Genomic DNA, 21,392 nt, shown 5'->3' on the forward strand with positions numbered 1-21,392 from the left:
ATTTTATGTCGTCCGTCGAATTCTCTGTATCGTTTACATATATATATATAAATTTTGACAATTCCACAATTTCGATGGATCTATAATAAAAAAATTTTTCCTAATAGTCGTGAAACTCGAGATATTTAATTTTATGTCGTCCTTCGAATTCTCTGTATCGTTTACATATATATATAAATTTATAGCGATTCCATATTTTCAATTGATCTATAATCAGAAAATTTTTCTACATGGTGGTGAAGCTCGAGATATTTAATTTTATGTCGTCCTTCGAATTCTCTGTATAGTTTATATGTATATAAATATTTATGTACATTGGTATTAAAATAATTATAGATACACGGTAATAACTATAGTCCTCGAAGATAAGTAAACGTGTCTTTAGATTTACTCCGGGATTTAAATTTATGAAAATTTGAAAGCGCGAATTTCAACCCCCATCGAATAACCCCACGTTCAATTTAGTTTTAGGGGTCCCTTGGGGACGAAGTTCGAGACTAGAACGAATCGAAGGTTCCCTATTTTATGTTCCACGTCGTCCTAACTTTCCGCGTTATTTAAATATCGCGGTATCAAAATAATTATAGTTCCAAGCTGACGACTATAGTTCCGAACGCGTGTTCCCGCAGCTTCGCCTCGAGATTTAAATCTACCATAAAATTTAAACGATCCCGGAAACTCTCGCGACTCTTCCCGTTTTTTCCCTCGATCTACCCCTTCGATTCCTTCGGGAACGAAGCACGGGACTAGAATGAATCGAAGCTTTCGTATTTTATATTTCACACAATTCCCGGAATGCCCGAAAGTCATTTACATATCGCGATATTAAAATAATTATAGTCCCACGACGCTGATTACAGTCCTCGAAGGTAAATAAGCGTTTCCTCAGATTTATTTCGAGATTGAAATTTACGAGGGCCCGGAATCGCTGCGCTGAATAATCCCGGGGACCAATAAAAATGCGAGTATCATGGCGGATTTATACCATCGGGGGTTACCCTGTGGAAAATGACCATCGTGCAAGTTTATAAAAGCGTTGAAACCGCCAAGTTCGCGGCTCGCTGCCCGGTCAGAAATCATTTTTAATCTCCGACGCCATTTTTCAGCCCTTTAGGGTCGATTACGCGAGCCGGTGAAAAAAGCTAATTACCCCATTAATTTATCGCGATCGTTTCGCGAACCCCCGTTTCGCGAATCCTCCCGGCGGACCTCGCGACAGGAAGCGAGTATTAGAAAAACAACCAACTCGTTCACCGATAAGCCAGCGGCTGAGCTCTGTCACGAACGAAATCGTGCCACCTTATCCAGCAATTTATCTTCCCGCCTGCAATTGAAAATCGAGCTTCACCACCCACGGCACTGACACGAACGGAAAGCGTTTCGAGCTTATGCTTGCGCGTAAATATGGCACCGAGGGGATGAGAGCCGGGAGAGACGAGACGGGTGGTCGACGGCTGCTCGGAGGAAATATCGACTCGGACGAGAAGAAGAGGAAGAGGTGTTTCCGTGGCTAGTACAGAGAGTCCTGTGCTCTCTGCGAGAGATCTCCGAGGCTGCCAACGGAGCCATAGACACGAGAATAATGATATTCCCGACGCCTGGGGTCGCTGGCGGGTAATTAGCGTTCGCGACGCATTTCTCGGGGATTAACCGGGCTGAGCGCGACGATGTTACCTGCGCACGAAATTGACTTTGCGATGACACTGAGAAATGGCAGGAACCAGTATTTAGAAGCGATTTTAAGCATTTCGTGACAACAATCCAGTGAAGATTTTAGAAGCTATGTATATTACTCCATTTTCTATTTTAATATTCTATTAAACTGTAATCAATTTTTAGACACATGACTGTAGAAATTTGCAATTATTTTTACTGACACAGTCGACATAATTTTCTAACCAATCTTATAACAGTAAACTTTGATACTATGATATCCATGTGACACTAAATATGCAGTAATGCTCGTATATATGTGACCTAAAGCAAAAGGGGTGAATTAAATGAAATTAAACCATGGCTTATGCAACACTGAAGATGATGAAAGTGACGAATATCAAAATTCCATAACCCCGAGATCATCGGAGCTCGATAAATCTGGCAGGAACGAGTATTTAGAAGCTACGTATATTATTTGATATTCTATTCTAATATTCTATTACACTGTGATAGATTTTTAGACATATAACAGTAGAAATTTGCTATTATTTTTACTGACAGTGTCGACATAATTTTCCAATCAATCCTGTAACACTGAATTTTAACACTATGACATCCCTGTGGCATTAAATATGGAGCTATGCTCGCATATACCTAACCTAAAAAGGGGTAAATAAAATTAACCAACAACTTATGCAACATTGAAAACGATGAAAGTGACGAACATTAAAATTCCATAAGCTCGATAAATTTGGGAGGAACGAATATTTAGAAGCGATTGTGACAATAATTGCACTTCGTCACAACATTTCATTGAAAATTTTAGAAGCTATGTATATTACTCCATTTTCTATTCAAATATGCTATTACAATGTGATGGATGTTTAGACATATGACAGTAGAAATTTGTAATTAGTTTTACTGACAGTGTCCACATAATTTTCCTACCAATCCTATAACACTAAACTTCGACACTACGATATACCTAGGACACTAAATTTTGTATAGAGAAAGAAGCAATGTTCGTATACACCTGACCCAAAGAGAAAGGGGTAAATAAGAACGAGTATTTAGAAGCCATTTTGAGCATTCCATGACAGCAATCCACGATGGAAATTTTTGACAGATGCAACGTATATTATTCGATATTCCATTGTAATATTTTATTACACTGTTTTAGATTTTGAAATATATAACAGTAGAAATTCACAATTATTTTTACTGAAAGTGTCGACATAATTTCCCCACGAATATTATAACACTAAACTTTGACACTAAATTTCGTAGAGAGAAAGGAGCAATGCTCGTATACACCTGACCCAAAGGAAAAGGGGTAAATAAGAACGAGTATTTAGAAGCCATTTTGAGCATTCCATGACAGCAATCCACGATGGAAATTTTTGACAGATGCAACGTATATTATTCGATATTCCATTGTAATATTTTATTACACTGTTTTAGATTTTGAAATATATAACAGTAGAAATTCACAATTATTTTTACTGAAAGTGTCGACATAATTTCCCCACGAATATTATAACACTAAACTTTGACACTAAATTTCGTAGAGAAAAAGGAGCAATGCTCGCACATACTTGACCCAAAGCGAAAGGGGTAAATAAAATTAACCAATAGCTTATACGACACCGAAGACGATGAAAGTGACGAATACGAAAATTCCATAACCTCGAGATCACCGGAGCTCGATAAATCCGCCGGAATATCGGTCAGACTAATAGTTGGAAACTCGTTGGAAGAGTTAAAGGTAACTCGAGTCGAGGATCGAGAAGAATCGATACGGCGCAAGTAAGACGTAGCCTGGAATAGATGCGATCTCGAGATGACTAATTGGTCCGCGGCTCGTGATTAATTACCGCACCTGTCGCTGGAAGAAACCGGCCATTCTTCCGATGGCTGGCCGAGCGAATCCACGACGATCCGCGAGGATCTCTGGCGATCATCGATCAGTCACCGCGAGAAACGCGGCCGCCAGTTAACGCTTAATCCCTGCCTTCCAGGTGTGAGCGTGAGCCTTGGATGATACACAGAGGCTATCGAGATAAGAGAATTAATCGTGCGACGTGTAAAACACGGTGTTGTACGCCGAAAAGAAAGAAGAAAAGGGGAAAAAAGAGGAGGAAAACGAAAGTAGACCGGCGTGATTAATCTCCGTTTCCAAGAAATTCGCAACGGTGACGATATTCGCGAAAATAATTAGAGGAGCTATTTTCGAGCTCGCTGCGATACGCTTTGAATTTCTCCTTCGTTTAATCGCTGGTGAACGCGGACGGGGAGGTGGTCCCGGTGAGCCTAGCGTGGTTCCGGAAAGAAATTAACGTGGCCAAAGGGTGAAATGTGCAGTTGGCCTACGATCGAGTCGCGTGATCGGACAACGCGATAATTAAGCAGATAATCGGTGTGCACGGTGACGGTGTGTTCGTGTGGCTAGACGTGCGTGTACGGAGTGTCAGAGGACGGCGATTAGTGTGGTCGTCGGGGTAAGGACGACGAGAAATAGCGAAGGAGAGTGGACAGGGACTCGAAGAATACTTGAAGTCGTGACCGAAGCTGGCAAACAGCGATATAAAAGCGCACAAAACAATACGAGATTCAAGATTATATATATATTTATACCGTACCTATATATATCTATATACATCTATATAGACATATAGATACGTATAGAGAGAGAGGGTGAGTTAAGAGACAGGGAGAATGTGCGTGGGTGTGTGACTTTACGTGTACTCTGTTTAACGTGTGAGTTCGTGTGTGTCTCTGCGATGAAAGTGGCACGAGAGATCTTCGTCTGTCTACGCGTGGCTACTTTCCTCCCTACGTGTCTCTCTCTCGTTTCGATCCTCTCGCTCGCTCACTCGCTTCTTCCTTCTCTCTTCCTCCGCTCGAATAATTCCCGAAATTATTTTGTAATTTAAATACAACCGTAAAGCACCCCGTACAGACGGTGCACGACCGGGGGATTCGAGGTTCGAGGAGTTTCAAGGCTCGGCGATGTCGAGAACTTTATTCGAGGTGGGCCCTCTTGGAAACCGGAAGTCCCTCGAGGAAATTTTAAGGAAAAATACAGGTTCCGTTCTGGTCAACTGAAACGATTCGTGGAAAGTTCCGGACGTCGAATTTCGTTGGATTTCGATGTTTTTCGACGAACTCGAGGAGCAAAGGGGTAGAAAATGGCGGCGCGTATCAGTCCGTGAGATCTCGGATCGTGGATACGGTGTGTTCGCGCAGTAGGGTCCCGCGTTCGAACTCGCGAGGATGACACGCGGAGAGGAATTTTATGTTGCCGGGAAAATGGCCGGCTGTGTGGGAGAAAGAGAGAGCGAAGAAGAGAGCGAGCGAGAGAGGAGGAATTGCAACGAGAAGAGCCAAACGGCACGTGAGACTGGAACGCCGGACAATAACGGTTGGTGAGATCGAAAGCAGCATTTCTCTATCCTAAGACACATACGTGAGTAATAAAAGAGGTAGAAGCATGGGCCGTTTCATTAATACCTTCGACTTCGCCTAGACAAAAGCGTGCGACTACTATTTACATATATAATAATGATATAACAATCAGATAGAGGTACGTACGTACATGTACAGGTGTGTGTATATCTGTGGAGCGTGTCGTCTGTATATATGCGTGTGTGTGCTTGTGTGTCAATATACATATACGTATGATATTCATTATATATATATAGAGAGAGATACTTAAGAAACTTCGGAAGATGCAATGGTAATATAAATATGTACGGTATCATGCTGTTTGCGTTGGATCGTGACATGCAAAATGTCTGCTTGTAGACGAGAAAATTCTTCCGGCTACAGGGTGTTCCAAAAATAAACGTTCTATCTAATTCACCATCTAATCTCCCATTTTATTATTTTATTTTTAACGCCGGATTTATTAACATCGATATTAATCGACAGTCAACGTCGAGATAAATATCTCGGGAAAAATTGTACGAAAAATTTTCCGAAGAGAAATAAAACAGAAAGAGAAAGGGTTTCGACGTCGAAGGGGAACGGTGGGAAACGGGTCAGCCATCTTTTGTCTATCGCGATCCAACGCCTGCAAGTGGATTAGTAATACTCGCGGCGGTGTCTGTGAACCACAATACGGCGTGTAGCGATACTAATTAACAAAAGGTGTGTCTCTCTCGAGAAAAGTTCGAACGCGGGTCCCCGGGTATGGAAAGATCGACCAGACCGGAGAGGCAAGTCGCTGTTAATCGTTTTGGTTAGTTATCATTACTATCGTCTCCTGCTTTTGCCTCCTCTCTAATCGCAATCTAGCGCGTGTCTGTCTCTCTGTGCGTTCGTGTTCCTGTGTATACGTGTGTATACGTGTATGTGTGTGGTGTGTACAGTGTGTACCGGCCTTGAAACGCCTTGGGAAACTCGTCAGAGAAAGAGAGAGAGAGAGATATAGAATGAGAAAATGAGAGAGAGAAAGAGAGAGAAAGAGAAGGATAAGAGTGGAGGTTGGTTAGATGTAGCTTTGGAAAAAACGAGGTGTGACAAAGTTTCATCAAATCAAATGGGCAGCATCTCCCGAGGGTCTCCTCCGCGACCGGAAGTGGCGGCAGCCGGCTCACCGGGTGCACCGTGTGTCCGCTGCTGCGTCCATCTCGAAACGATCTAATTTTTTCTTTTCCTTTTTTTTGTTTTTTTTCTTTTTTTTTGCATTCATTAACGTCAATTTATCGACCTCGTTTCGAAATAATCTACAGTTATTATTGTTAAAATATTTTTTCCTTCCTTTTTTTGTCTCTTTTCAGGTAATCTTCGAAGTCGCTTCGATCACTCGAAGCTTCTTATTAGCCGCCGTTGATTAATTTTCTTTCATCTTCGTTTCTTTTCTTTTCTGTTTTTTTCTTTTTTTTTTTTAATTTTTGTTATTTTTTTTTCCTTCTTTTTTTTCTTTTTTAGATGTCGATGGCTTCGATTGAACTGTACAAGACGACGACGGAAAGATCGTCGAGAGGATGACAAAGAGAATCGTGGAGGCGATTCGCGTTTGTTCCAGAAGAAGGTGCCGCGTGTATTCTAAGGATGAGGACCAGGTGGATTGGTGGTTTTGGTATTTTAGTTACTTTAGGTACCACAGTTCGTCAAAAGCAGCTGCGAACACAGTTACGCAAGGTGCACCGAGCTGCCTTATAACCAATGGGAGCTAAATAATGATAAAATGCGGAATGCTAGCTAGTAAAAATGCAATAGCTCGTCTAACAACTACGAGAACTAACACCATTGGTTATATTATGGTATGTATGTACGTGTCACTGGCACATACTCAGCGCGAGACAAGTGCGCTCACCGAGTGCCTCGAGTATCTTCTCTGTCGTATCTTTCTTTGTCAATTTTCCAGCACCAATCTATGTATATGTAGCATATACAGATCGACAAAACAAAGAACAGAAAGACTGTCCAAGGGAATGAGAACGGCGAGTCGATCAGCGCACTCGTCCGCACCGGTCTCAAAGTATCTCTTCTCCAAAATGCTGCACTTCATTAGGGATGCTACATTCCATTTACATTGACGAAGCTTTCGAGAAAAGGTCTCTCTCACAGACTCGCGCGATCATCACACACTCTCTCGTTCGCCTTAAACCTAAAATTTCCTCCGCGATATCCTGATCGAAACGCGTGCACACCACGAGCCTCTGTCTCCGTTCAAACGACGAACGATCGTTATCGATCGATCAGCGTTCCTCCGGAGAACTAGAGGCCATCGGTGTCCAACGATCTAACCAGGCTAACGCGAAGAATACGAATATAATCCGGCTCCGTGACGGGATCCCGCTGCGCTGAGGAATCGAATTTTTCCCCATTTCTTCGCCAAGTCCTCGCCTGCAAACTTTTCCTTCTCTATTTCGTTCGTCTGCTCCCCTTTTTCCCCCGGTAATTGCGTGCAGATTCCAACGCCAGGGGATCCCGTCACGTCCTCGCGATCACTTAAATGCTAAAAAGCGATGGCAACGCGTTCCGTTCGCGGCCGTCGCGCATATTTCCCGAGAATGCCGGCGTGGCATTCTATTTGCAATGCAAAAGGTGCGTCGCCAGTGCCATTGTCGAGGCTGGATCTCTGACGCGTGATGAATGCCGACTTGTACCTCGAATTATACGCACCAACGGAGGTCGCTTTCCCGCGATTTATCACGCTTTCCTATCGAGCGGCTTTCCTACCTGCGACCAAGAAACTGCCATGCACGAGCGTGTCCGTGACACCGTGTTGGATTCGCCCAGTCAAAGGATCTCAAATTACCCGTTATTTCCTGTCACCGTTCCTCTATAATTCCAGCCTAGGATCTTTATTTCCCAAGTTCAAGTCTTTATTCGCGAACTGCGAATGACAATGACGTATTTGACAACTCTGGATAAACTCGTTTGACAGCAGCTAGGGACTACCGTGACACGGCGTTGCAGAAGATGGATCTAAATGACGGAAATTCGAGCGAACGTGGCAGTACAGTGTCATCGAGGGTAATAAGAACGTGCAACCATCAATGAAGCTCTCGTAACCCTAACCGAGTCGTGACCGACATACCTGAACAGTGAATAGCTCAATCCTGACAACCACCGCGACCACCGCGTTAATCAAAGTCTGCCGTAACAATGGAAGTCATAAGAGTTAGATCAACTGCGCCATTCGAACCTTGAGTTACGATCGAACTCGTGCATCCTCGATTAACGCGTTCACTGTCAAACTAATTCCGAGTCGCTTGTGAAACGAGCGTTATACCTCGTAATGTATGGAGATAATTTGTATAGAGGTAAAACTAAAATTAATTCGTTTGCTCTGTGATGCAACAGCTCTTTTGCATACATGACACGAGTATAAGGAAATTTACCAATCTTTGGTATACTTGGATGACGACATTCAGCACTGTCATTTAGAATACTGTGTTATTTCGATATTTAAAAATTATTATTTTCGATATTACAAATTACGATATTAATATTCGACGAGATTACAAGATTTTGACGTAGAAGTCATCTGAAATTTGGCATCGAGTATCACTGCTAATAGTATCGTTACTATTATTAACCTTGACAGCAGTTAACCGATACCTGCGAGACATTCGAGGTGAGAAATCTCCACGACACCGCGATAGGGCCAAATTCTCCAGCCATTCGGATGATCCGTGAACTGGAGCATGGTCTCTTATCGCGTCTGCTTTATCCAGCAATCCGTAAAACTTGGCAAGACTGTTTGGAGTTGATCGCGTGTCGCCAGCTGCAGAAGAATAGGAAGAACACGGCCCACGAGTGCAGGACGACCGTCGGCGTTGGATAACCATCGTCAACGAGTTTAATTAATCCCCTTTCATCGTGCTGCAAGTGGAACAGCTATATTCCGCTTGGGATTGGCTGTTGCAACGACGGATGTGACTCGCGCCGTGCTTCCTGTCAGGATTCCACCGGCTGATCGAAATGGACCTCCCTGTCGTCACCTAATAGGCCAGCATTAGCGATTGTCGTCTTTCATTCGATTAGCGATTCCGATTGATTGCTCTGATGGAGCGACTATTATGGCGACGAGTCTCAGATTTCTGCGATTCCCTCTGAACTTCGCGACAGATGAAAGTTGGACCATCCGTGAAAGGCAATCAACTGGAATATAATCGGTGAGATATCGAGAAGAATCGAAATATCTACGGAAGATAATTATAAAAATGATTATACTCCTCTAAAGATAACGAAGAATTCCAGAAGTCTCTGACAGTAAAGCAAAGATAAAAGTTTGCAATTCGACTGGAAGCTTTTCATCCATTCAGAGGATGGAGTCTCTAATCTGCGAGGAAATAATCATCGACCTTCGAGGCGAAGCTAAATCCACGGAAAATCGCGAAGAAGCTACCCCCGCTGCTCGAAAGAGTCGCGTTTAATTCAGTTTACGACACAATCCGCGTCCCGTGGATTGAAGACCAGAGCTAAAAGGAACGCCTGGAGGCGCCGAGCCGAGCGCGAGAACTCGCAGACTCGCTTCCGATTACTCGTCGTCGAATTACAATGACGCGTCTGCGAGAAGCCGACGAAAGCCGCTTGAATATGCAAGCTCCGAGGCCTCCGAGTTACTCGACCAGCGTCCTCGAGAACTCGGCCTCGAGTGCTGGAAACTCCGACGGGAAGCAGACCACCGCTAGGTGTCTCTGAAAATCATTATTCCCGGCGAGTCGCTCGAAATAATGGATTCCTGATCTAATTACAACGGCGCAGAGTCGCCGGCAGAGCAGCGTCCATTTCTTTCCAGCACCTTTCGCCTAGCGTTATTGCTCGCGAGCAAACTTTCCGCGCGATTTCATAATCCCCGTGAACTTTGCCAAGTTTTATGACGCGAGGTACAACGCCACCCTCTGGCCAACTTCAATTAACCCTTTGGGAACTCTGCCACCCTGCAGCCCAACTCATATCGGGTCCGATATTTCTCCTTAAAGCCCTCTGGCCGGAGCAGTGAATACCGATATCGCGAGTTCGCTGTTGCGGATATTTTCATTAACGCGTTCAACGAATGGGCTGATCAACGAAGATCTATTAATTCGTTAAGCGACTAGAAACTTTTTACGATACCGTTGAATGCAAGTCAATCACGATAATCAAATTTGGAAGTAAAACGAATTAACGTAGAATCAGGTATTCAGGCACAATCGATGAAGGCTTCTTTGTATTATACCTATGACAATAGATCTGTAGCGGCATTATTCTCGCGCTCGCCGCTAGATGGATTCAAGCGCGAGGACTTTCTCGCAAGTACGGTGAATCCTCGATCTCCCTTAAATAGAAGTTCCTATGCTATATAAGTATCCACGTCTAAGGCAGTCCACTAGTAGATGAAACGTTCTATTCTACCTGCTACCTCATCATAGCACAATAACAAGGGGATAACCAACCGGTGGCAGCGCACCCGAAGGAATGACGAAAAACGATGACATTTCATCATTGAACCCCGTGGGAGGAATCATCACAGTACTATTTGTTCCGATGATTTACCTATCACCTAAAAGAATTTCAAGGGATAAAAAAGCCCAGGAAAAATATTCCGTTATCGTTGAATGATCGGTATTCAACCGGAAGATGACGATATGGAATCATCGATATATCCCCATGGTTGGGATTCCCATAGTACTATTTGTTCCGATGATTTACCTATCACCTAAAAGAATTTCAAGGGGATAAAAAAGCCCAGGAAAAACATTCCGTTATCGTTGAATGATCGGTATTCAACTTGAAGATGATGATATGAAATCATCGATACCCCGTGGCGGGAATTCCACAGTACTATTTGTTCCGATGATATTTACCTATCATCTGGGGCAATTTCAAAGGGATATAAAAACCCGGGAGGAAAATTCCATTATCGTTGAACGATCGGTGTTCAACTGGAAGATGATGATCGAGATAGAGAATCACGCGAGTTTGTTTTCACGAGATGGAGGCTCGATCATCGGCTGGACAATGGGCGTGCGTGACATCGTCAGCAGCCGATGCTATTGGGTTACTGGTACCGCGCGAGCTTGATGAAGTGCACTTGAGTGTACTTGACGCAAAGACGCTGAATATGCAAGCTCACCGGATGCCGGCTGTCGGCACGATGTATTACTGCGGATCTTATCCAGACCGCTGTCATCCATATTGAAACCTATTTGCATTTCAAACTCTCCCGTATACTTCGAATCCCTTCTCTTCCTACGTCCCTCCTAAATTCCTTGTTTTCTTTTTCCCTTCCAGCGAAAACTCCGATTTTCCTGTGCATGAACGCGCGACAATTACACCCGCATTTTCGCCTAACTCAGCCCTCGCGTCTGCCTCGATCCGTTAGCGAATCTTCGGAGCGAATCTGCGAAGTTTCACTGACGAGATTCCGCCAGACTTTGGGATTAAATTAAGATCGCTGAATTTTGAATGTCGGAATTACGAGTTATCGAATTAGCCTGCGGAATTATCCCAAGAATCGGGGATCTATTTGACGAGCAAGACGGTGACGAAAGAGAGGTAGATTTCGGGAAATCACGTTAGCATTAACGAAGTTTAATAAAAATTTCCAGATATAGACAACTTCGCTGGAACTTTCGAGGCAGAGATGGAAGAGGATTCGATACAGACGAATTAAATTAGGATCGATGAATCGAAAATATTAGAGGCTGTCGAAACTTCGCCGAGTGATCCAATAAGAATTGCAAGCTCGAAATGGACACTCCAGAAATTACGAAACAGGGCTTGACGCTCCCCGATAAATCGAATGAGAATCGTTTAAAAATCGTTCAATAAATTAAATAAGAATTCCAAATATTAAAGCCGAATTTATAGAATCTTCTCGCAGAATCGAGAATCTCTTAGCATCGCGAGAAAGAGCATCTTTGAAGAAATAAGAAGTCTCGAATCTTTCATCCCAGCCATCTCGTGGAAGCTCTAATGCACCGACAAAAGATCGTTTGATAATCTCCAGATCTTATTATCTCCATCGTGTGAAATTATAGGGAAAAATTAGCGACACGACTGTCAAAAACCAGCATGGCGGAAGAAAGGCGCCATCGACTGGAGTATCAGCTTGCAAAGCTGGTCCTTCGTTGCTATCTCTGGCAGAAAAATCTAGCATCCAGAGAAACGTTCCTCGACAGGCATGACTAACGAGAGAGCCAGCCCCGACTTTCGGAGAAACGCAATCTCAGCGTCTCATCTCCTGGATATTTCATCCCCCTCGCAGCGACGATTTTCGAACGCGACCTACTCCCCTTTACGTCGCGCGATAAACCCATAATCCTGGCAGCTCAGTCGGTGGAACACGAAATAAAACGAAGGTGGTACGATAACTTTCGCCGGGATTAGAGAGATCGGTCGCGCTCTTGGCACGGAAGGTCGCTCGACAATGGCACCAGTCAGTTTTACGCGCCGCTCGGGAGCGGTATCGCGCGGATTCGCGAACGTTCTCGTCGCCACCGCGCTGCAAAAGAACGAGCACGCCGAGCAGACGCAGCGTCGCGACCCAGTTTTCACTTTCCTTCGATCCTGAAGCACCTGGACTGACCGAGGTGTCCTTTTTCCTTGGTCGGTGAAGGGAAACTTTCCACCCGGAGTAGCGAAACGACTCCCGTGACGCTGCGTCTCTTCGAGCGAGCGATTACGACGTCCCGGAGCGTCCTCGTGACCAGGTTGTCTTCGCGCTGAGTTTTTCGAAAAGTTTTTCTCCATCAGGGAGAGAGAAAGAGAGAGAGAGAGGGAGAAATCGGGTCACGTTCACGCGATGATTGCAGGGTGTCTGGGGGACAAAGGAGAAGAATGAACCGAACCGGAGGCCACAAGGGCGGAAAGATTGGCGAAGTTACGTGAGAAAAGGATAAAAAGGTTGTTCGACGAGAAACTCGCGGACTATGCTCTCCTGTTCCGTGCAGTCTTCAGAGTTACCATGGGGATGGCAGGAACCTGGGGAAACTCGCGGTGGCGTCGGATCGAGCGAGTTGCTGAAGAGGAGCCAGAAGAGGAGCCAGAAGGGGAGCAGAGGGTCGGATTAACGTCGAGTAAGGAAAGGAACGAGGGTCGGTGAGATTTCGAGCGCGAATCCATCCTGGCGACGAGGATTTCGGGCCTGGGACGCGGCTGTGTGTGGCTTAAGTCTAACTGTATTCTCAGGGGTGGGTTGACAGGGGTGGCTCGCAGCCTAAGGGCGACGTGAGCTTACCTTGCTTCCCCTTTCGTTAAATATGATTTCCACGTCGAGGATCGGCCCGAATTGCTGGAAAACAGAAAACAACGTTGTCTCGAGAACGTGTCAACAATTGTATTAGGTAAGATGAGACGAGGAGTGAAGGTTGTCAACGCGGGACTATCGTGGTGCACAGTCGTGTTCTTTATATTTCACAATTAACATTTAACCCTTTGCTCTCGACGATTTTTTGATTAAAGAAGGATACGAGTTTAAAAATTGTCTGCTATAATGCTAATGATACTTTTTGAACAGTAAATAAGAAATCGTATAATAATTAACACGAAGAATTATTTTATTTCGATACCTCGCACACTGTTACATTATTTTAAATTTGATACATTAATTAATATCGTGCTTCGAAATTTTATCAAATGGCTCCTTTAAAATGCAAAGGGTTAATACTGGTCCAGTTGGAACCAGTAGTCGAAAACGATAATTGAGCAAACGTGTCAAAAACATTGTTCTCCGAATGCAATCATATCGTGGCTAAATCACGATACTATTCTAGCATGTCGTTCTTCCTCTTTCCTTTTAGTTTCCCACTGGAACCTAAAATCTTACGAATCATTTCTTCACCCCTTCTCTCATGTGGACGTAAAATAGTTGCTGATTAAATTCGTGCAATTTAGACAGCGTGGATGTAACGAGACACGTGGATGGAAGAACTCACCCCAAACATTGCCCTGAGATCAGGGTCTCGGAAGCGGAAAGGTATATTGCTGACGTGAAGGCGTTTAGGTTGACCTTTCAGGTCGCTACCCTGTGTGGCGGTCGCAGGTGTGGTTGCACCCGAAGTGACAGGTACCAGGGCACTGCCTTCGACGGCACCCTCGGGGTTGGTCTCGTTGCCTGCTGGCGTGGGGGCGGGTTGTTGGCCACCTCCGCCTGCAGCTGCAGCTGCCGCGGCCGCCACTGCTGCCTGGAACACCTCCGACTGTCGTCGAAGATCAAAGATTATGTCAGTATTAAAATTCATCCGTGTTCGATACATACATATTAATTAACGCTATGATAAACCAGCGAAACGCGATTTCGTAGTATCAAATGAAATATCAACTTAAGAGTTCTGTAGACTGCGAAATTTTTGGTATGATATAAAAATGAAGGACTTGATCTTTCAACCTAAGTATTTCAAAATTCTTTACAAAATTTCCTGTATTCTGTCTACAGTCTTAAATTTCCTGTGTGGTGAACTTAAATTACAATTCTGTAAACAGCCCTACGAATATTCTTCGTCACAAATATACATTTTCAAGATATTGTTCCATGGTACAGGGTGAAGGAACTGATTCTTCAATTTGTGACAGGTAATAGATGGATCCCTACTTGAAGAAGAAAGACTTTGGAAGAAAGTCCTTGGTAAAACCCTCCACTTTCTATGTACAGCATTTCCAGACTTTCCAATACTATCCTCGTCTAAAACAGGACCTGCTAGGTAGCCTCACTGATGGCTACTGTCTACTAGCAGGCCCAGGACGAAATGCATCCCTTCATTTTCCTTTCATCCCTTCCACCGCCACCGTTATAATGAGTACCTATGGTCCAACTGACTACAGCAACCATAGCAGAGGACCCCCCAAATTTAAACATTAAATTTAATCCTCATATCCCTTATATCCTCATTTATCAAACCTTGTAAAATTTCTATAATGATTCTGGAGTATCTCAAAATTCTCTACCAAATTTCCCGAATTCTTTGACACCTTTAAATATCTCCTACGATGTTCTTGATCTACAATCTCGCAAATAGTCCCATAAATATTTCTCCAATTCCCATCGAAGCTATCAATCCCCAACTATCGAACAACAATTGCCCAGACGTCACTTGGAATCGAATTCAACGTAAGTCCTCGCAGCAGCATTCGGAAAAACGAGCCGAGATGTTTGGCAGAGACGTGCGAGACGCGATCGTTAGCAATGCGGAGCCGCAAGCTGTACAGGAGCCGCAAGTAGAGTCGGCTGTAAGTGGTCAGCCGCACGGCCGACCTTATCTCGCTCGCGCCACTAACGAGGCTAAGTGAACACACGTCGCGTGTAGTCAGACGCAGCTGCCGCTGCGTGGAATTTCTGGCCTCGCTACTGAACACCCTCTCCTACCTTCAACTTTATCACGTATGTCGCGGCTTGCACCGCCGCGCCAACTATCCGGCTACTGGAACTAAAGCAATTTCGACCACGAGCCCGCCATTAATAAACACTTAGTCGAAACGACACGTCCCGACTCGGCCTTACGCGGCAAGGAGTTTGCAACCGGGGCCAAGTACGATTAAAATTTCATCTCCATCGCGACGGTTCGAGATCCGCTTTTTACCACGATTAATTCATCGCCGAGAACGGCGAGTTCAGCGAGACTCGCTCGCAAACCGGAATTAATTCCCGCATCCAAGAATGCGGTACACGCGATGAAATTTAGATGGGCCAGAGCCTAGAGGCCGGGTCTTTCTGTTCCCGTGGCAGACTCACGAATTATTCATCGAGCATCGACTGTCCAACGTCGATAGCAGAGATTAGGGTTGCAAGAGAGGTGCACACGCTCGTAGACGCATCCTGCGACGCAGGAACCTCTCTATGCTGAATTAAAACTTTATGTTTTCTAATCTTGGGGATGAAATAGATGGAGAATATTGAGAGTCAAAGAATGGGGAGGTTCTAAAGTACTTCTTTCACCCGAAACCTCGAAAATTCGAAATAAATTTCTGTCCCGGTCTCCCTTTATTCTATCCCATCAAGAATAAAGAGAAACCACTCTCAAAAGCAACAAAAGGTAACCACCTTTTTCAACGCAAAGATAATAACGATAATAACTCACAAAGAACTGCATGAAATTACTCTGCCAAATTCCTCGTGCTTTCTCCCCAGGGGTGCAAAATTTCGCGAATGGAAAAGCATAACGAAACGGTGCTCGACGACACCGCACACAAACTCGAACGTTAATCGAAAAAATTCGCGACTCGAGAATGACAAAGGGGGTGCAGAGAAAATGACAGCGGGGGGTTGTACACGAATTCTCCGCAATTTCGCCGCACTGCTGCCGCACGTCGGCTGTCGAAGGCTCGCAAAAACGAGGCCGATCGCGTCGCGTTTAATCGAATGAAATTGCGCCATTCCGACTTTTTTATTGCTTTCCGCTTGTACCCGCGCGCGCAAGTTTACGAGAGAAAACGAGGCCGATCGCGTTTAATCGAACGAAATTGCGCCATTCCGACTTTTTTATTGCTTTCCGCTTGTACCCGCGCGCGCAAGTTTACGAGCGTCCAACACTCGTTTCAATTAGACGAAATTATTCCAATTCGTCGAGCGGCACACGAACCGTGTCGTTAACCAGTGTACACCCTCCTGCTCTCTTCGAAGTTATCTTTTTTTTAGTTCCGGTACCTCGTGCACCCTTTTCCAGTATTTATGCGCCACCCGTTAGTTATCCACTTTAAATTCCCTGAATTATTTCAGGGACGTTCTCCGTTGCATAGAGGGGGTATAAAATATTTTCGGTTTCCCTTTTCCTTGTATTTTATTGTCGAAACGAAGGTGGAAAGCAAGAGTCGTATTTTTCAGCGAAATCGCAAGAAATTTCGCGATCGAGTAACACGAACTCTGAAGAATCGTTGGTAGATTCTTCGCGGAAGCTCCGTCGACTGACATAAATAATAGGGATTTCTCTCCGACCTGGCAGGAATTTATCGTTCCCGAAAACTCCTGGTCATTTGTTTCCTCTTCAATTCCTTTAAAGGACTGGCCGCAAAAAGACTCGGGGGTCTAAGAGGGTCTCTCGCGAGCGTGCAGGCGAGGAACGAACATCATCTGTCTTCCCTGTCACGGTTACGGTAACCAATTTCGTATTAAATTTGCGAATTCTCGATAGAAGGACACGCCGTGGGATTTAGGTTATGCGATCTTTCATTTCTGCCAGGCTTCGTTGCATGCCCCCCCCCATCGCGATTTTTGTTTTTCGCGTTTAAGATTCCTGTGTGTGCTTTGGTTTTGATATTCTTGGAATAGCAGAGTCAAAAATATTGGACGATGCAGTGGATGGAATAATTTAAGTACGAGAGTATGAAAATTAAAAAAAAGAAATAACAAATGCATCACGGAAATTTATATTCTAAAAGCATAAATATAAATTGTGCTGTAATTTGAAGAATGTTTATAAATTATTATATTTGTTATTACAATTTGCTCGTAACGTAAATTTGTAATAAAAGTGAAGCAATTAATAAATTATTGGTATTGCTTCAATTTAGAACGAACTTGTGTTAAACAGTACCTATAAATTGTAAAAGGTTAATAAATTATTATAATTAATATTAGTAACAAATTATTTGCAACGTAAATGTATAATAAAAATGAAAAAATTAATAAATTATTGGCTATTATTTCAACTTATGACGAATTTGAGCTAAATTGGATCTATAAATTGGAAAAAGTTTAAAAATTATTGCAATTGTTGTTAATAAATTGTATGGAACGTAATTTTATAATAAAAATGAAAAAAAATAACAAATTATTGGTTATAACTTGAACTCATAACGAATTCATGTTACAATGTACCAAAAATTTACAAAAAGTTTATAAATTATTGCACCTATTGTTAATAACAAACTAATATTGTTATTAACAAATTGTACGCAACGTATATTTATAGTAAAAATGAAAAAATTAATAAATTATTGCCTACGAGAGCGGAAAATTAATAATTAATAAAATCCGCAAAGTTCCAAAACCTCCGATAGGGGTGGGGGATTCGGTCGGATCGGAGGGTATATATAGGGCGACGCGACGCAGCAGAACTCATTTGTCAGTTCGACCTCGCGAGTGTAACATCTAAATTTTCGTAGTGCGCGAGGGTGGAGGGTCCGAAGTGAGGTTGGGGCTAGCCACCCCAACCCCACTCCTCCACCTAAAACCATTTAATAATTTCTTTTTGTTTTCAGGTATTAATAATTTTTTTTTTGTTTTCAGGAGCTAATTATTTTATTTCTTTACAGGTTTTAATATTTTATTATTTATTCAGATTTCATTTTTTCGTTTCTATTTGTCTTTCTTTGAGAATTCGAATATTTCGTATAATATTCGAATGTTTCGTCGTTGGCTTGTTTCTATCTTATCATAGGGTTGTTCGTTCCATTTGTTTCCATCCTTGTGGTTTATTTTCGTTTCTCTTTCATTTTCTTACTAATCCGTTTTATTTCAGCTTAATATATTTTCTGTTTTAGATTTTCCAGTTTTTCAAGACATTGTAGATTCCCTACAGATGACGTCCTTGAACGTCGCAAGGTGCGTTTAGACATAAGTAGTTGTAAGCTAGATATATTCTTAGACTAAGTTTCATGTGCGTGCTATCTTTACAAAGGAAAGCTACCTAACTTGGAGCGAATATATACATTTCATATTTCTCCCTTTTCAACCCTCTCGTTTACCAAATAGAACATAATTGTTCTCGCGATAATCACGATTTTTCCTAAGTACCGACTAGCCTGCGCGACGTGCTCTCGTGTACTCGGTAACTCTATGCTCCGTAAGTCATCCTCACGACTCGTCACCGACATTCATTTCCAGCCACTGTCAATCTCGTCAAGCATCGAGTTCCAGGGTGGCCCTCGGGTCACTGAGATTCTTCTGGAATCGATGCGGAGGCCCAGCATGGGCCTGCAGCTGGACGGGCATAGTGTCTACGGTCAGACCACTTGGGATGATTAAGTTCTACCCCTTGGGGCAGGGACACGAAGTGTCTGTCTGGCTTGCAAGGCCTGGCTGGACCCTCGTATCGACTCTGGGAGTTTCATTGGTTCGGGGACTATCTCTGGTCCACGTGTAAGTCTTGACGCGTGCGACAGTGACTGGAATTGAGCTAGGCCCGATCGGGAGGGTGCCGAGGCACGGAGTTGCCTTGTACACGGGAGTACATCGCCTAGGCTAGTCGGTCTTTCGAATAATCGCGATCTCGTTCGGGCGCGTCGCGATTTTTAACTTGCTCGCGTTTTTAATTTTTCATTCCCCAATCTTATGGGAACTTAGAAATATTAGAGTCTGTTAAAATGAAGTATATTAGTGTCGCGATAGTAAAGTTTTAGTATACCGAACCGAAGTCCCTTTGATTAAGACACGAAAATTTATTAAGTGTCTATAACTTGCTCGCGTTTTTAATTTTTCATTCCCCAATCTTTTGGGAACTTAGAAATATTAGAGTCTGTTAAAATGAAGTATATTAGTGTCGCGATGGTAAAGTTTTAGTATACCGAACCGAAGTCCCTTTGATTAAGACACGAAAATTTATTAAGTGTCTGTAGAGTCGCTTTAACTTAATTCGCTCCAAGTTAGGTTAGACTGTCTTTGATACAGGTAGCACCAGTAGGCTGCGCCACTAGGGCGCATGTCCGGGTCTCGATGCGTAGCCACCTCCACGTGGTGAGACCTGGTAATTGGTATGGTTTCCCAAAGAACAATTTTTGGGAAACGCTACCAAGCTAAGAGCTACACACAAAGTTTAAGATATTTCTTATCTTTTGTAAATTTTCGATGTTTCAGTTACACATTTGACGATTTTGGAGGCTGCGAGAGGTAAATGGACGGAATTCTTGGCAATGACGTCATTCAAATACAGTTATAGTTCATAAAAATGTATAAATAACCCAATTTCTTATTAATAATAAATTGTTCAGAGCGTAAATTTATAATACAAGAAAAGAATTAATTCATTGGTTATTACTTGAATAATATCATACTAATGTTTAAATGTATCTATAATTTGCAAAAGTGTAAAAATTATTCCACTTATTTCTAATAACAGATTGGTCACAACGTAAATTTTTAATAGAAGTGGAAAAATTACTAAATTATAGGCTATTACTAGTATATATAACGTATTTGCGTGAAAATGTATCTATAATTAGCAAAAAGTTAATAAATTGCTACATTTATTCCTAATAACAAATATTTTGCAACGTATATTAACGATAAAAGTCAAAAAAGTTAATAAATTATTAGCCACTACTTAAACAAACGACGTGTTTGTGTTAGAATGTATTCGTAAATTTAAAAAGTTAATAAATTAATAGATTTATTGTTAATAACAAACTAAAATCATTGATAACAAATAGTTTGCAACGTATACTAACGATAAAAGTCAAAAAAGTAAATAAATTATTAGTTATTACAGCGAAAAAGTAACTTTTAAAGGAATCGGTAAAGTTCGGAAATTTTCGCCGATCTTCGGCCGGCCGCCGCTATATAAGGGGCCCGCAGCGTGCAGGCTCGAGCCAGTTGTCGCTTCGATTTCGGAAGGACCGCGTTAATATTCTTTCTTTTTGTTTCAGGTTTTAATTATTTCTTCTTTCAGATTTTATTTCTTTTATTCTAGATTTCATTGTTTGTGCATTCAAGTGTTTTATACACTATGCGAATGCATCGTCGTTGGTTTATTTGCATATCATCGTTGGCTAGATCAATGGCTATTCAGTGACCATTGTCCACTCTCTTGAATAATTGAACAATAATTCTTTCTTTCAGGTACTAATTATTTTTTGTTTCAGGGTTTAATTATCTTTCACTTTCAGATTCTATTTCTTTTAATCTATTTCTAATGGTTTGTGCATTCGAGTATTTGGTACAATATTCGAATGCTTCGTCGTTGGTTTATTTGTATATCATCGTTGGCTAGATCAATGGCTATTCAATGGCCATTGTCCACTCTCTTAAATAATTTAACAATAATTTCTTCTTCCAGGTTCTAATTATTTTGCTTCTTCCAGATTATATTTCTTTCATTCTATTTGTCTTTGTTTCAGCATTCGAGTATTTCGTACAATATTCGAATGCTTCGTCGTTGGTTTACTTATGTCTCATCGTTGGCTAAATCTTTCCTTTCACAAATTTTACGACTTCCGTTCGATTTGTTTTCGTTAGAGCGTTCGAGTATTTCGTATAATACTCGAGCGCTTCCTCGTTGGTATGTTTATATCTCACCGTTGGAATGTTTCTGTCTCTTAGTTATGTTGCTCAGGTCTCGTCGTTGGCTTGCTCGTTCCATTTGGTT

At 42.6% G+C, this 21,392-nt stretch overlaps 1 protein-coding gene across 7 annotated transcripts in view; it reads right to left on the bottom strand.

The window, feature by feature from the left end:
• Positions 1–21,392, bottom strand: part of LOC108555770 (RNA binding protein fox-1 homolog 2) — a 278,578-nt gene that overhangs the window by 120,085 nt on the left and 137,101 nt on the right. For all 7 annotated transcript variants that reach the window (XM_017911573.1, XM_017911570.1, XM_017911568.1 and 4 more), the window contains exons 3-4: positions 14,034–14,297; positions 13,337–13,390 (exon numbers count right to left, since the gene is read on the bottom strand). In XM_017911573.1, the coding sequence (XP_017767062.1) occupies positions 13,337–13,390; positions 14,034–14,297 (318 nt within the window). The remainder of the gene's footprint in view (positions 1–13,336; positions 13,391–14,033; positions 14,298–21,392) is intronic.

Source organism: Eufriesea mexicana, unplaced genomic scaffold (genome assembly GCF_001483705.2).
Source record: "Eufriesea mexicana isolate 0111107269 unplaced genomic scaffold, ASM148370v2 scaffold265, whole genome shotgun sequence".
Classification (NCBI taxonomy): Eukaryota; Metazoa; Arthropoda; class Insecta; order Hymenoptera; family Apidae; genus Eufriesea; species Eufriesea mexicana.